The sequence below is a fragment of the Phalaenopsis equestris genome, unplaced genomic scaffold, assembly GCF_001263595.1.
Source record: "Phalaenopsis equestris unplaced genomic scaffold, ASM126359v1 Scaffold001273, whole genome shotgun sequence".
NCBI classification, from domain to species: domain Eukaryota; kingdom Viridiplantae; phylum Streptophyta; class Magnoliopsida; order Asparagales; family Orchidaceae; genus Phalaenopsis; species Phalaenopsis equestris.
The window spans coordinates 97,785-114,390 of NW_018165712.1; the positions used below are offsets into that span (position 1 = coordinate 97,785).

General features: G+C 34.4%; 1 protein-coding gene across 4 annotated transcripts; it reads left to right on the forward strand.

The window, feature by feature from the left end:
* Positions 1-763: 763 nt before the first annotated feature.
* On the forward strand, positions 764-14,821 carry LOC110033742 (aspartate aminotransferase). Of its 4 annotated transcripts, none has more exons than XM_020737808.1 (10): positions 764-947; positions 1,089-1,296; positions 1,419-1,466; positions 3,050-3,178; positions 3,981-4,040; positions 8,921-9,077; positions 9,824-9,936; positions 10,047-10,105; positions 13,526-13,634; positions 14,193-14,821. In XM_020737808.1, exons 2-10 carry the CDS (start codon positions 1,234-1,236, stop codon positions 14,637-14,639), a joined length of 1,185 nt encoding a protein of 394 aa, XP_020593467.1. In that variant the 5' UTR covers positions 764-947; positions 1,089-1,233; the 3' UTR covers positions 14,640-14,821. The 4 variants fall into 4 exon arrangements, with proteins under 4 accessions (XP_020593467.1, XP_020593468.1, XP_020593469.1 ...); XM_020737809.1 differs by having other exon boundaries at positions 1,194-1,296; XM_020737810.1 differs by having other exon boundaries at positions 1,220-1,296.
* Positions 14,822-16,606: the final 1,785 nt, after the last annotated feature.

A 16,606-nucleotide genomic window follows, 5' to 3' on the forward strand; every position in this document is an offset into this window, starting at 1 on the left:
CCGCCGATCTCCGTCATTAATTGCACCCATAACACTATTAATTGCTTTGAGAAGGAGCTCAAGTACAACATCATCTCTGTCATCGTTAATCGTCGTCGACCACCGCCGATCTCCGTCAACCACTGTCGGCCGCCGTAGACCAACATCAATCACCAATGACATTCGCCGACCGTCCTCGACTGCCGTCGACCACCGCTGATTCCCGCCGACCGTCGTCGACCGCTGCCAACCGTCGTTAATCACCACTAACCAGAAGTCGACAGTCGACATTATGATTTAAAAAATATAATTGCTCTTTCTCATCCATGAAACAGGAAATTTCTGTAATCATCAATACATAGTAGATTTTAGAACTGGGTCAGTCCCTGTGGTTTTTCAATTGCTGGGTTTTCTACGTAAAAAATTTTAGAGTCGTCAACATTTGTTTCTCTTTCATATATGTGTGTGTTGAATTCTCGTACAAGGTTAGGACAATAATCCATTACTGTACCACCGCAAATTTTCTAGCAGACATAAACTTATATTTTAATTTTTATATTTATACCACAAAAATTTTTCAAATCATACAAAATATATCATGATTTTAACTACTAAAACAGATAAGATTATTTATAAGTAAATATTGAAATTTAGGCGCAAGATCTGTAAATCCTTATGAATTAAGTGGTATTTAGGTAAATTTTTCATATAAAAATACATGAAAAAGAGGATTAAAAGTAGAAAGCGACAAAAACAAGGACAAAACGGCGCATAGAAAATTTTCCGTTGGGAGAGAGCGTGTGAACAGAGTTGTCGTCGTCTAGAAACTCATCTCATGATTCTGGTTCTTAGCGGGATGTGGTCGAGAGTTGCAGAGGAAGCTGCATCTTTTTCTTTCCACCCTTTTTCTCAACTAAAAGAAGTGGCCGAGTCGAATTGGTAGCTTGGGTGGTACTTTCTTTTTCCAGGTATTCTTTATTGCTCTTGTCAAGTCTTGTCTGTAATCTTGCATCGTGGTGGAAACACGAAACGGCCTTGGGAAACGAGCTTTGGTTCATTCGTCAGAATATCAATAATTAAGAGAACTTGATTTGTGGGAGTTGGTGCAGAGAGTGTGGTAGTTACGTCTTCTGGTTTCCATCTATTTGTTGGTCCAAAGTCGTTAGCGTGCAATATTTTCTCCGGATTGACGGTCCCTATTTCAACGAAATTAGGCCTCGCTTTTTCCCCCTTCTCACAGTGTGTTCTTCTGAGATGGGCACTTTTGCAAAGCTCGCAACGAGGGCTCGGCAGACGGAAACCCCTGTGATGGTTCAGGTGTGTTGTGATTTACTGTTCTATTGTGATTATGGAGTGGAAGAAATATCTGTTTTCGATGGGTTTTGCTCGGATCGTGGAATTGAACAATGGTTGTCTTTAATTTTTGGCGGTGTTTGCAGATCCAGCAATTGATGCGCGGAGCCAAAGATGCCATCTCACTTGCGCAGGTTTGGGTGTTTTTTTTTTCTTGTGCGATTTAATTGATCTTTTGAGTGTTTTTTGCTGTTTATGATTTGAGAAATAGGTATGAGATGAACAAGCTAAAACTGTTTATCTAATCAGCCAGTCTTTGATGAAAATTTGTTGGTTATTTAGACTAAGGGGCTGTTTGGGTACGATCAAAATTGACTGCGAATAGCAAATCTTATGAATCCAGATTTAGTAAATTCTGAAAACTATTTGGCGGGATAATTATTAAATCTTGCTAAAATTTTTATGATTTGTTTGATTTTTTATTTCAAGGTATAGGATTTAAATGATTTTGTGATTTAACAAAAACTGAAAATAGATGGGTAAGATCTGATGTGAAGCTTAAATTGAGAAAACAAGCACAAGAAAAAAATCGTAAATCATTTTTTTTCTTTTTATTTTTTGAATAAGTTCATGCTCTTCCCTCATCTTAACCCCCATTTCTTGATCCATTTTATCAAGTTAATTGATCTACTAATTAATTAAAATTTTAAAATAGACCTTAATGCAGGCCTAATTTTTTTATAATTAACTTAATGTACATCATAATGATTAATTACCTATTAATATTTTAATTCAATAAATTAATCATATCTCAATATTTAATTAAGCCAAACAGGAGTCAATTTTTTGACAAAATGAAATATGGATTAAAATTAAGAGGGGTTAATCTTTTCTTTTATGATTAAAGTAGAAGCCTATCTCTTGTCCATCATACTAGTTACAAGGATGTTACTTAGGGGTGTAACCAACTCATGAGTCGACTCAAGCTCGGCTCTATAATTGACTCCTGAGCTAAGCTCCATAAACTAACAAGTCAAGCTCAAGCCAAACCCTACTCTACTCATTAGCTCGTGAGTAGATTAGTTTAAAAAATAATTAATATAAAATATACTCAAAATATATTAAAATTCTAGAATTTATCTTTAAATTATAAAAATGCTTAGAAAATGATATTTTATATATCATACAAAGTGTTTGCTTATTATTTATTTCATAATTGTTCATTCTATTTGTCATTTTATGACAACATAAGCTTGAATTAATATTGATCTCTCTTTTTTATAATAAATAAGTCAGCTTACGAGTTGACTCAAATTGGTAGAATTAAGCACGAGCTCTAGCTCAAGCTCATACTCGATTAATTAATTAAGCTCAAGCTCAAGTCGAGGGTCTCTTGAGTTCGAATCGACTTGGCTTATTTACACCTCTATTGTTGCTATGCTTATGCTCTTTGTTATTCTTTTATCTTTCTTTGGTTATTGTTGTTTTATAACTATGGTCAATGAGGCGTCAAATAAGTTGATGAAACTTTCATCCATTGTAAACCAAAGGAACACATCCCTGTATGAGAACTACTAACACAATTGTTGTTGGATTTATTTTGAGAGATGTTATTTCGTTATTAAGAGAGAAGATCATTGTCCGTGCCTTCTATGTTATTTATTGTTCTCTGGAAAAGTTTGGGAAAACCTAGAATAAAATAGATTGGTCTCCTGCTACAAGTTGTTTTCAGACTATTTTTTGGATCATTCTGAATCTTATTTCGACTTTTTCATAGGGGGTCGTTTACTGGCAACCTCCTGAGCAGGCTTTGAAAAAGGTGCAAGACATTGTATGGGAGCCTTCAACTAGTCATTATGGTGCGGATGAAGGACTTTTAGATTTGAGATTGGCTTTGCTTGAGAAGGTATAAAATTGCAAGCAATAGTGTTTGTTTCTTTTTTTATTATTTACTTGGGGGCTGTGTGGGATCACTTTTGGTTTTTGTTCACTATTTTTTTATTTTGTTTTGTTTTGTTTTGTTTATATTCCGATTTGAAAACGAAACATATTCGATATGTTTGATTAAGATATGATTGTTTTTGAAAACCTTCAAAACATCTAAAAGTTATTTTGAGTGTTTAAAAAAAATATATGTTTATTTATTTTTAGAAACAAAAAATAAAAATATATTAAAAATATTTTAAACAAATATATTTTTAAAAACAAAGTAAAAAAGTACAATGCAAACTAAAAACAAAATTGATCCCAAACGAGCCTTTAATTTTCATGAGCTATTTATTTATATTGGGCACATAGATGTTCTCAGGAAGTATTCTTTTATTTTGCTATCTTATATATTGCACCGCGAAATCAAAATTTCTAGTGAAACATACTAAAAAATTAGCTTTTGGGATGGTAGTGGTCCTACACTGGTTTGTTACTGTTCATTTTCTGTTAACTTATGCTAAATTATGATCTTCTTTAAAATTCTGCTGCTCTTCTTGTTTGCCATGCTCATTTTGCAATGATGGGATGTAACTATGTAACATTTCCATGGTATGTGAATTTTATCCGATTCTGATTACTAGATTGAGTTAGTTCTGCCAGTTTTGGGTTTTTCTTTCAGAAATTCCAGTACTTTTATAAATTATATTATCTTAATAACTTATCATTTATCAAAATATTCAGTTTCTAAGCTTCATCTATCACTTCTATTTTTGTTGAAGTTACGTCGGGAAAACAAATTGACAAGATCGTCAGTTATGGTGACAGCTGGTGCTAACCAGGTGATCTTTCTTTTTTTATTTTTATGTAGTGCTAAAATCATGAAATCCAAATGAAATTGATTTCTTGTAAAAATTTCAGTCCCTTATATCCAAGCAGTTTTGATATCTATATTATTAATGATTTGTTAAAGCACTAACAACATATGTTTCTAGTCTTAATATATGTTGTTAATATAGGCCAGTGACATATGATCACAACACGTTATATTATGGTGAATATCACCAAAGGGGGAATGCTTAGGTCTATAAAATAATAGACCTCCTTTATGCTGTTATTATATTCTCAATCTTTCATCATTATTGGATTTCATTATTTTTCGGTTGTGATCGGAGATGGTGAATAATTTTTTAAGATAACGAGCTTATGTCTTCTAAGATATGCATGTTTGTCTCATTTTCCTTCAAATTTTTTGATATATCTATATTAAAAAACCTAGTACTTAAGACATCCTACACCATTCTTATTATGTTTTAACATTTGAAAACTTGGAAAAGTTGCGAAGGAACTTTTAAGGCTAGAAGTTCCATAAGTTTACAAAATTATGAATTTTCACTAGTCAACAAATTATTATAGTTTTGCAGTGAATTTCTTTTTACATGGCTAAAAGTAGCTTTTGAACTTATCTTTAATTTATCTAGGCAATTTTCATTTTTAGATTTTGAAAGGACAATGCTTGAATAATTAAGAAAACTGATTTTTATGAGACAAATATCTAAAAGGTTTACTTAATTGAAGCTTGATGATTATTGTTGCGTATAAAAATGGTTGGAAGTTGGTAGAGATCTTTCTGGTATGCTATTTATAATAATCACTAGCTTTTTAAAGCCTAATCAAAGAAATTGAATGTAAGAATAAAATTCCAACCATAATAATGCTCCTAATGAAAAACGTTAACTTATCATCTAATAAATAAAAACTACTCATCTCAAAATCAACCGGTATAAAATTTCAAATTAATTGAGATCCAACTAAATCACACATTGAAAATAAATATTTAATTATGGAAGGTGCAACTCTGTCTACCTAAGCTACCCAAAAATCTATATAGGTTTTAAATAAATAATTTAGTTCTCACACCAAAACAAATCTTAAACCTTGAATTTGAACATACAGTGTATAACTAAAATTAGCTAAATCAAAACTAAAGTCAATGTAAGAACTAAATTATTTAGTGCCTTCACAAAATGACAAGAAGCAAAGACTTGAGTGACAATGAAGAATAAAACTTGATATCCTAGGTCTTCTATAATTTACTGGCATAAGAATTGAGCAGATTGTAGCAATTGCGAAGGCTCTTTGTTGAAAAGGAAGACAAGGATTAGATCAAGTTACAGACTGGAAGGAATATTAGCTTGCAATTAGCCTGGGAAAGCGTAGGCTTATGGCTACTTTCCCTAGAGAAAAGAAGAAGATGAGGGTGCAAGATTGGCAACCATGAGGAGGAATGAATTTGTGATATCCTAGCTAGTTGTTGATCTTCATAAATGGAGATTAGAGGTGGCTAATCAAACAAATTTTGCAAAACAAAAGTTGGAAGGAGCCGAACATTGTGTGGTTGGTATGATGCAAACTTAAGAGGGGTTTGATTTGGAGGGAGTTAGATTTTGGCTTTTTGTGTGAAAATGTTAACCTAAAGGCCTCTTCTCCATGCATAGCAAAGGATGTCAAGGTTATGATCCTACGGATGCCACTTTGAATTTTTTACATTTTGATGTTGTGGGGATGAACGATTGAAGAAAAACAAGAGAAGAAACAAGTTATTAGTCTGTTGGATCGATGGAATGGATTGTGGAAAATGAAAAGTAGTGTAAGATATTCTAATTACATCTTTTTAGATGAAGTATGCCACATTTTTCCCCTCCTCTTTTGTTAAAATAGAGGTTGCATGCTTACCTTTTATTAATTCTTGGAATCATTAATCTTGGTGATCATAGAAGAAAATATTATTTATATTTGGATATTTTACCTCTCTGGATATTGAATCACTTCATAATTGTGGAGAAATTACTAAAGCAATTCTTTTTGTGTAAAAAGCAACTTTTCTTCTGCTTTTGATGAAGGATTGTTAGTTGCATGAATTGTGTAGCGTTGTGCTGATGAACCTACATCTCATAACTCTTTTCCAATTGAAAAGAAGTCACCTAGAAGAGAAGCACTTGTGCAAATTAAGGAATGAGTTGAGACTTGGTGAATACCTCTAGGCGTTTTTTTATTTTATTTTGCAGTGTTTTATATTTTTTCTACTTTATAAGGTTTGAGGACTTTTCCCTTTGTTCTTTTGATAAAAAAGGGTGGGAGTGGTATTATATGATTGTAGATGGGGATTTTCTATATTGTTTTGTTGATAATCATGTCTATTTTTGTTGTCAAAATCGATTTCAGGGTTGTTGACTTGAGCTTTTTGAGAATATATCTGACTTTATCTAGATTTTTTTAAATTTTGAAGATTGAATTCCTTGAGATTAGTCTTGCCATTTTGAGTTGTTTTCATGACTCTGCCCATTAAGAGGAGCTTAGTGAGGGACTATATGATGAAATCATATTGTTGATGGGTACAAGCTGAAGTAAAGATTAAGTCTTTTTAGGATCGGTTCTTTTCGGAGTTGATGTGCAACTTGCTTAGGAGTAGAATTACCTCAAGGGAGTCAAACGTCAAGTCAAAAGTGCACAAAATCACATGAAGATCAAACAAAAGAATTATTTTGGTTGTAGCTCAAACACGTGCAAATAAGATGAAGTTGCAATATAGATGCATATGGAGAATGCATACCAGTACGATCATGCGGAAATACAAAAGCTTATGGGTTGATATAAAGAGTAGGTCCACTTGTATTGATTTGACCATGGTCAAGTTACAACTTTTTTTTTCCTTTTTAGAAAGAATGGTCGAAGGATATGATACGAGCCCCCAACCATCCTCATGTGCCTAACCACTCAATCCCACGTTGCAAGGCAAATGCACTCTGGGGGACTATAACTCGTGACCTCAGGGGACTTAGAATTGACTTTGCAGATGCCAACCAAAGATTCACGGCAAATGGCACACCACGGTCAAGTTACAACATGAATGCATATGAATCGGTGATTAAAATATGAGTGCGTATTGTTTGATATAGTGATTGAATCCACTTTGGATTCATCTGAATAGTGTTAACTCAAAGTGCAAATGCATATAAGTTGTCATTCAACCCTACAACACAGATGTGTACTAGTTGATGTAGAGATTGAATCTTCCCTAGGTTTATTAGACTGTTTCATTGTGCAACTCTACTCGGCTTTATGTCTATTGGGGAGTGTTGAAGTTGTTTGAAAGTTTGCTACATTATCTTGGAAAGTGATTTTTTCATTTACCCTTTTATGTGAGTGCTTTTAAAATATAGATGATTCAGTTGAGACTGCCTTCAACTACTACCACTCCACAAATGTCAATGTGGTTTTTCTCTTGGGAGTACAACTAAGATGGGGCCATGAGTAAAACCATTAGTCAAGAGATTCAGTTTAGGTATTCTTGACATCTCTTTGTGCTGAAAGTATGTTTTTATGATTTCTCTTCATTCTTTTTGGAGCTTGGGAGCTTTTTAAAGCTTTGTTAGATGTGTAAAAATCTCTTTATGCAATAGTGTAGTGATATTATCTCTTAAGGACTGATTTGTTTGATCTTTTTGTTGAATTAGAAGTGCACGTGAAGTTGTAAGAAATGTGAGAATACTGTAGTTTGTTTAAGTTGAAAAGCTATATAAAGGCGTGTGCAGTATTAACTGTGTGGATGCCGTAGTCATATGTAGAGGTATGGTCAGACTTAAGTGAAGAAAATGCTTAAAATTTGTTTCCCTCCTAGGGAAAGGGAAAGATTTGATATTTCATTTAGAAGGATAAAGTGAAGTAATTTCTATGGCAATGGGTGTGTAGAGTGGTCCCCATATCCTTGATAGAGTTGTTGACCCTATCCGAGTTATCATCTTAATGTTTAATTTTTGAAATTAGTGGTGACACCCTTATACCTCTATAAACTCTTGAATTGCTTTGGTTAAATTGAATCTCATGAGTTGAATAGGGGTGGCTGGTTACTTGATCTACTCAATTTTTGGGGCCAGATTAAAAGTTCATCAAGCCATTGGGTTGAGCTATCAAGGTTTAAATTTGACCAATAGAGGCTGCTTAGGTGAGTTGGGCGTGAACCAATCAGATTAGATTCAGTCAGCTCCCTAAATGAGAAGCAAATTGGATTCAATTGTAAAGTACTTTGAGCAAAATTGCCAACAGTTTAACTTAAAAAGGCTATGAGTAATCAAAGTCCCAAATCAGTCTGAGATTGAGCTTGACTAGGTGTACCTTGTGCGCCATCAGGATCAATTAGATTCTAATTAGTGCACAAGCTGAGCTTTAGGTGGCTTTAAAACTATGCTAAGAATGAGATGAGCCAAATCAATAAACTAATCTCCAATATAGGCTATCTGGGGTTTGCGAGACCAATTAGGACTTGTTTAGGGTAAGCTATGGCTAAATTACTTGCGGGGACTGCTTAAGTTTTTCAAATTTTAACGTGCTCACTAATGTCTCTTTTCAAGGTCATGTGTTGTGACCAAGTTAGATAACTCCAAGGTTTTTGATTGCTTAGTGAGGGCTTATGTTGATCTGATATTGGCCAAAGTGTTTTCTAATAGCTTAAGCTTTTCAGTGGTCCATGATCGTGGATCATTACAATTTTACTGTTGTTAAATGTTCCACTTTAGTAGTTTGCCAGGATTGTTGCATATGAATTGCTCAATGAAATTCTGATTTTTGCTCTTGTAATGATGTTTGGAGTACCATATTTCTTTCAATTGTTTGTAGCTTTCTATGTCCAACTGGATCTGGACCTAATGCTTCACTTTCACAGGCATTTGTGAATCTCGTCCTTACATTATGCGATCCCGGGGACTCTGTTGTTATGTTCGCACCATATTACTTCAATGCTTACATGTCATTTCAGATGACTGGCATTAACAACATACTGATTGGTCCAAGCAATAAAAAAACACTACATCCTGATGTTGGTAAGCTTTTGTAAACTTATTGCTGAACGGTAATGCTGCTTGGACCACTAAGCTTGATGATTATTATCTTTAAAATACAATGCTAGTTCATTCATAGTATACCGTTCTGCAATTCATAGCGATCAAAGACATTTTTATCATTATTCCTAATCTTCGTGTTGGTCATCTCCAGGTCATCTCCAGTTTGTCAGTAAATACATTATTGTGTTCGAAAATGATTGACTGTCTTTTGCTTAAACTTACTTCTTCTAATTTCAGTCACTTTAATCTTTATTGTTTCTGTTACAGAAGGGGAAGCACAATCTATAGCTGAAGAAATTTGAATGGTCACTTGCTATATAATTATTAAATTTAAATTGAATATCACTCATGTTCATACAGACTATATAGATGATGCCATGATGGTGCGTGTTAGTAATCCGAGAGCAAAATGTACACTAGTGGAGGTTTTGGAAATGGGAATGGTCTGGTCTAGTAAGCTAGAGTATCTCTTAGACGATAGAAAATTAGAAATTAAATAGGTGCTGAGAGCTTCATCACTCACTTCACATAATTTGTTTTGACATCTCCATTTTCTCTGTGCCTAATGGTGAATAAATGTCATGACGGTAACCCAGCTTTTCAACGCAATCAATAGGTTTCATATATTATTTTTTTTTATATTTTAATGTCATGACGGTAACCCAGCTTTTCAACGCAATCCATAGGTTTCAGATATTATTTTTTTTTATATTTCTGTGATGCAGAATGGTTGGAGACGATGCTTTCAGATGAAGGCACTAAACCAGTTCCGAAGCTTGTTACAGTTGTGAATCCAGGCAATCCTAGTGGGAGTTATATCCCACCGCCACTCCTTCAGGTCTTTCCATTTCATTCCTCTCTCCTCAATCTTCCTCCTCTCTTTATCATGCATGCTATTTTTATATTCTCCTGCTGTCCAATTTCTTAATTATAGTATTTTATTTTCAGAGAATTTCAGATCTCTGCAAAAGTGCTGGAGCATGGCTTGTTGTAGATAATACCTACGAGTAAGCACATAATGCATACATTTCAATTCCTCCTTCTCTCAATTGGCCCTTGTATCTCCACTCGGCTTGAAGATATCTAGCTCTCATGCCTAAATTGCTAGAACATCGATCATTTTATCTCTAGTTTCGTGCACTGGCACAAACAAAATGACTTGCTCTCTCTCTCTCTCAGCTATTGACCTTGAAACTCTAATGTCGAGCGATTACATTAAACCGAGCAGTCGTATTAGATATATACTAGATTATTACTATAATATAATATAATATGCACTAAAATAATAATTTTTTATTTATAGTCGTCTTAGATGGTTTGGTCACATTAAACGTCGACAATCTAATGACACGATTAATAGTGATGTCTTAGATTCGACTTGTGTTAAGAAAGACAGAAGTAGACCTAAAAGACTTGAGCATATTGTATAAAAAATGACCTTTATTAGAATTAAATGAAAATATGACACATAGTAGGAAGCAATGGAGAAAAAAGGTTCATGTAGCCAACCCCGCTTAGTGGGATAAAGGCTTGTTGTTATTTTTGTTTTTGTATAATAATTTTTTATTTACTTATTGAGATGCTGTCTTAAATGCACTGAGATAACACCTCGAGTTGTACAATTTCATCAAAAAAAGGCATGAGCCTCATGGGTGGAAATGAGGCATCAACCTTGAGGCATCTTTTATGCACCTTAGTTTGAGATTCTGCACCTCAAAGCATTGGCCTCAATTATGAGAGAGGGTAATTTAACACAAGTTGAGACATGATACAAATATTTCTCATAATCAGTTTGAATTTATGTTGGGCATGTCTTTAATGGAAGCTATACATTTATTGAGAGGTTTAATGTAGAAGAATAGAGAGAATAAGGAGGATCTACATATGACTTTTATTGATTTCTACATATGACTTTTATTATATGACTTTTATTGATTTAGAAAAAGCTTTCAATAAGATTCCAAGAGAAGTCATTTAGTGAATTTTAGAGAAAAAAGGTGTTGATATGACTTATATTCAAGTCATTAAAGATATGTATATTAGTGTTGTTACTTGTTCGAATAGAAGGATGATTGACCAAGTATTTTCCTATTTTAGTTGGTTTATATTCGGGATCGCTTTAAGCTTTATATCATTTTACTTTAGTTATGGATACTTTTACCGGACATTTCAGGATTTACCTTGTTGTATGCTTTTCGCTGATGATATCCTTAAGACTATGGAAAGAGTTCAGGAAAAACTTGAATTGTGGATGTCCACATTGTGGTCTAAAGGCCTTCGTTTGAGTAGATCTAAAACTGAATAGATGAAATGTAATTTTAGTACTAGTAGTAGTTCTAGTGACAGAGCTGTAACTATAGAGGGTCAAACCATTAAAAGATGTGAGAGTTTTAGATATTTCAGGACTATTGTTCAAAATCATGGTGATATAGATGTGGTTGTTATTAATAGAATTCAAATTGGTGGAATGCATCAGGTCTATTGTGTGATAGAAAAGTCTCGCTTAGACTGAAAGGAAAATTTTACAAGATGGTAGGGAGATCTGCAATGCTTTATGACGCAGTATGTTGGCCTTTAAAAGAGAAGCATAAAACAAAGTTAAGGGTTGTTGGGATGAGAATACTTAGGTGGATGAGTGGCTTGACACATAGGACAATGTGAAATGAAAATATCTGGGATAGGGTTGGCGTAGTTCCAATGGCAGACAAGATTAGAGAGAGTCATGTTAGAAGTTTTGGTCACATTAAACACCGACTTTCTGATGATCTTGTTAGGAGAATTAATGTTTTAGATTCATTTTATGTTAAGAAAGACATAGGTAGACCTAAAATGATTTGGGCATATTGTATATAAAATTATTTTAATCTATTAGAATTAGATGAAAATATGGCACCCAATAGGACGTGATGGAGACAAAGAATTCATGTTGCCAACCCCACTTAGTGCGATAAAGGCTTGTTATTGTTGTTATTGTTATTATTACCATAACTGTTTGTTCTTGCAAAATTCTTCAATGAACCAATTTGAGTGGGTTTATCTACTACGAGGTCCTTCAATTAGTGATTGCATCCTCTTGTTGGGGCTGTTTTTTGGCATATTTCTTCTTAATGTTATCTTGGTATTTGGCTTCACTGGCTCTCTCTTTTTCTATATTTGTGTGTGATTGAGTACCGTCCTAGGTTCTAAGAGTAGGAGACTAAGACCTCACCACAAATGAGGTCAACAGCTATATGATTAGAGTCGGAGTTCGAGGCAGATATAAAAATTGAATTAGTGATTGAATAAGATTCTACTTAGATGTACTATTCCTACGTTCTAGATTCAGTTATGAAGTGAGGGACGAAGAGTCTAGGAGAGGTTATTTCTTTGTACAAGTGTGATTCTTGCTTTTTGGTTAATCATTTCCATTCTGCTTTGTTCCCCTACATTGCATTAGAACTTTTTGTTTTAAATTGATTTCTATCATGTTTTTTATTTTTATTGAAGATAGTGATTTATTATGTAATCTTAATAGCTTGGGTTCTTGAAAACTTTTAGTATTTATTGCATAATTTTTCATCATCTTATGTTTGATATGTTTTATAAATCTCATATCTTATGATATCCTACATCCTAAAATTTGTTGTCTGTGGTCTGTGAAACTATATGGTTGGCTTTCTTCAAGGCGTTGCTTTATGGCGTAGAATATTTAAAAGAGAAGCATAAAACCAAGTGTGTTGCTAAAATGAGAATCCTTAGGTGGATGAGTGGCTTAACACTTAAAGACAAATACAAAGTGAATGTACCCGTGAATGGGTTGTTGTAGCTTCGGTGCCAGACAAGATTAGAGAGTCGTCTTAGATGGTTTGGTCACATTAAATGTCGTCCATCTGCTGATCTTGATAGGAGAGTAGAGGCTTTAGATTCGACTTATGTTAAGAAAGGTAGACATAAAAAGGCTTGGACACGTTGGATAAAATCTTTATTTTTTAGAATTAAATGAAAATACGACACCCAATGGGACATAATGGAGAACAAGGATTCATGTTGTGGGATAAAGGCTTGTTGTTGTTGTTGTCGTGTTCGGATATCTTCCATTGCCAGAATAATTTTAAAAGTGTTGGTAAATTAACTTTTTAATTGAATTGTAATAGACTAGAGATCTAATCTGTCTCATTTCTCTCATTGACTGACTGATTGACCTGAAATTTGCTGATCAAATATAACGTGAATAGAAGTGCAAAAATTTTTTTGCACAAATTAATGTTTACGTCCCATGCAGAACTTAACATGGGTTAATACAACTAACTCACAGTGTTAAAATATGGCTAATGATGATGCTATTTGATTGGTTGGCTTTGAAATGATTCAAAACTTACATTTTGTTCTTACTACAATAATATCTATGTTGGTTCTGTCCTTTTCTTCTTACAATTTTTCTATTGCAGATACTTCATGTATGATGGTTTGGAGCATTCTTGTATAGAAGATGACCATATTGTCAATATTTTTTCATTCTCTAAAGCTTACGGAATGATGGGATGGCGTGTGGGCTATGTTAGTAAACTCTTACCTCCCTCCCTTTCTATTGCAATTTTTTTCCTTGTTGCATTTTTATTCTTACATGGTCAATAAAATGAGTGTGGTCTTGTTTGGTTTGAATGATTTGAAAGGAGGAAGTGATAAGGAAACGTTTATTAAAAGGAAGCTTTACATGCATTCCACTCTATTCTTATGCCACTTTTAAAAGTTAAAATTATGGTTATTTTGATGTGACATGAAATATTTGGCTGACATAAATGTAGAAAGTAAAGTATAGGTGCTAGCTATTTAAATACATAAGAATTTGGCGGTATGGATTTAAATGCCCCAAATTAAAATGGTAAACGAATTGAATTGATATTCATTTTACTTTGTTAAGAAGAGGCTGAATTCAAAATGCAGCATTTCTCACCTTTTCCCACTTAAATCCCCCCAACAATAAATTGAAGAATGGACACAAATGTTATGTTCCATTCAGGAACTCTAATCTATCACCAAGTTCACACAAATCCCATTCTTCATCCATTTTTGCATAGTTCCGCACATAATAAATCATTATCTGTGGCAATGCAGATAGCATACCCTGAAGTGGAAGGATTTGGTGCTCAGCTCCTCAAAATCCAAGACAACATACCCATCTGTGCTTCCATTATAGGACAACGCCTGGCGCTCTATTCTTTGGAAGTAGGCCCAGAATGGATCAGAGAGAGAGTCCAGGACCTGGTAAAGAATAGGGAGATGCTCAAGAGAGCTCTTTCCCCACTCGGAGAAGACTCGGTTAAAGGCGGAGAAGGCGCCATTTACCTCTGGGCAAAGCTACCAGAGAATTGTTCTGATGATTTCGCGGTCGTTCGATGGCTGGTGAGAAAGCATGGGATAGTTGTGATACCTGGAAGCGCGAGTGGAGGACCTGGGTACATCAGAATCTCATTTGGTGGGTTGAAAGAGGCTGATTGTGAAGTTGCTGCAGAGAGGCTAAAGAAGGGATTGGAAGAGCTGGTGAGAGATGGGATGGTATAGTTGTTTCTTTTGTTATTGTTAAGTATTCTTCAATGATTTCTTTTCTAAAATAATTGTGTTGAGAAAATAATGATTTTAAATTGAAAAAAAATGATTATTAATTGTAAAAACTGCTGAAATGAAGCTAGCAGATGTGTTATTTTTAAATCCCGGATGTTTTGAGTCATTCTTCTCTAGTGCTACTGTGCGCCTTTTATTCACAATTACAATTATGAAAATAAATCTCAGAAACATAATGCAGATCCTGTTAAACTCCAGGCTTAATGATATTGTTGTGTGCTATGAGATTCGCGGCGGTCGAGTAATGGATTATTGTCTTAGTGTTGCATGAGAATCCAACATACACTCGATAATAAAAGTAACATATAAAGACATCAGGAATTTTTATGTGAAAACCTGAGAAGGGCAAAAAAATGAAAGGATTTGAACCAATCAATCCACTATGAGTTGGAGATTAAACTTAAGGTCATTATATCATAGGAGGGAAAGAAATACATTGTTCTTCAAGATATATAATATTTTTTGCACAATTGCTGAAGGTGATTGCAGTTGGGGATAGTTGCTGAAACTACATGATGTACTGAGATGGACTACTCCGCCGAGTGTTTCACTATTTCACAACATATGTTGGGATTTCACTATGCATTTGGTAACTTCGCAAGGGATTTTGCCATGAGGAGTAGATGGTGGGCAATAGTGGTCGACTACTGTTGGCGAACTGTGGTCGATAGTGGTTGGGCGGCGCTCACTGAACATTCGGTGTAAAACACGGAGGTTCAACTCGTTCTCCTTCAAGCTTTTGTCTTCCTCTAGTTCAAGGTTTGGGTCCCCTCTCAAGAAGGGGGTGTGACTCTATTTATAAAGTCCAGGAGAGGCCTCCCAACACATAATAAATAATATGAACTGCTTCATAGAATGACCTAGAGAGATCTTCTTAATCAAATGATATTTTACAGACATTTGAGTTTCTTAATGGTGTCAGAATTGAGTAAAATTGGACTCATTGGATTCCTATCGTCAACACACTCTATTTAACTATAAGCTTGTCAGAATTGAAATTCATTTAATATTTTAATTAGGCACCGAAAACTTTCAAAAATGGTTTAATGGCTTGATATGAGCTTGATTTGACTCAAATTAGACAAATTTTATTGTCATTGTGTTGGTCTTGTCGAACCGGTTAGTTGGACTGTAATTTTGCTAAAATCATATTTTTGGATTATTTTTAATTGAAATTTGAACTTTTTTAGCTCAAAAAATTAATTTGAGATTTATCAATCCTTAGGATTTATAATAAATGATGGAAGTTTTTTATGATGTATTAGTTATCCCTTATTTCTGGGCGAGCCTAACTTTGTCATTGGAAAATATCAAAATCTGGAAAATTTTATTTTTAATTATATAATATTTTTATTTATTTACACATACACACACATATGTAATCCTCATGATTGTTATGAATTGTTCTACGAATAGTCTAACAAATTCGTTAAGATGTTGATAGTGCCCCCCAAGAGAGACTAAAATCAAGAGCAAGCTTGACCCTCAAGTGTGGATGGAAACACTTCACAGAGAACCATATCAGAGGCACCTTGAATGTGTACAATGATTCAGTAGTGATTAATGTGCTCTAAGGGTCAGTTGCCCCTTCATAGGAAGCAATGTTCGGGAGCTTGAAACCCATTGGAATGTGGTGTTGGAGGATTGTCTCGTTTAAAGGAAAGGACACTTGGAATTTGCGACGAGTGAGAAATAGATATGTATTCCACAAGGGAATTTTTCCCAAGCAAAGCGTCTGTCGGCGTTATTTCGGGGGTTGTTTTGGTTTGTGGGGTTGCCCGTAAGAAGCTGTCGGTCATCAGAATCGAAATCCCGTCGCCCGCTTCGGAAGGACGTTGAAGTATGAAATCAAACTGACCCCATAATTTTCATAGTTTAAAATGAAAGAGCACTGTACCTCAAATCCT

What these genes read in the sequence shown, in the direction of transcription:
- LOC110033742 (XM_020737806.1), top strand. Translation starts at nt 1,234, where the DNA reads ATGGGCACTTTTGCAAAGCTCGCAACGAGGGCTCGGCAGACGGAAACC. An exon ending in AAACCCCTGTGATGGTTCAG is followed by an intron (nt 1,297 to 1,418) that starts GTGTGTTGTGAT and finishes CGGTGTTTGCAG; the next exon opens with ATCCAGCAATTGATGCGCGG. An exon ending in AACACTACATCCTGATGTTG is followed by an intron (nt 9,078 to 9,823) that starts GTAAGCTTTTGT and finishes TCTGTGATGCAG; the next exon opens with AATGGTTGGAGACGATGCTT.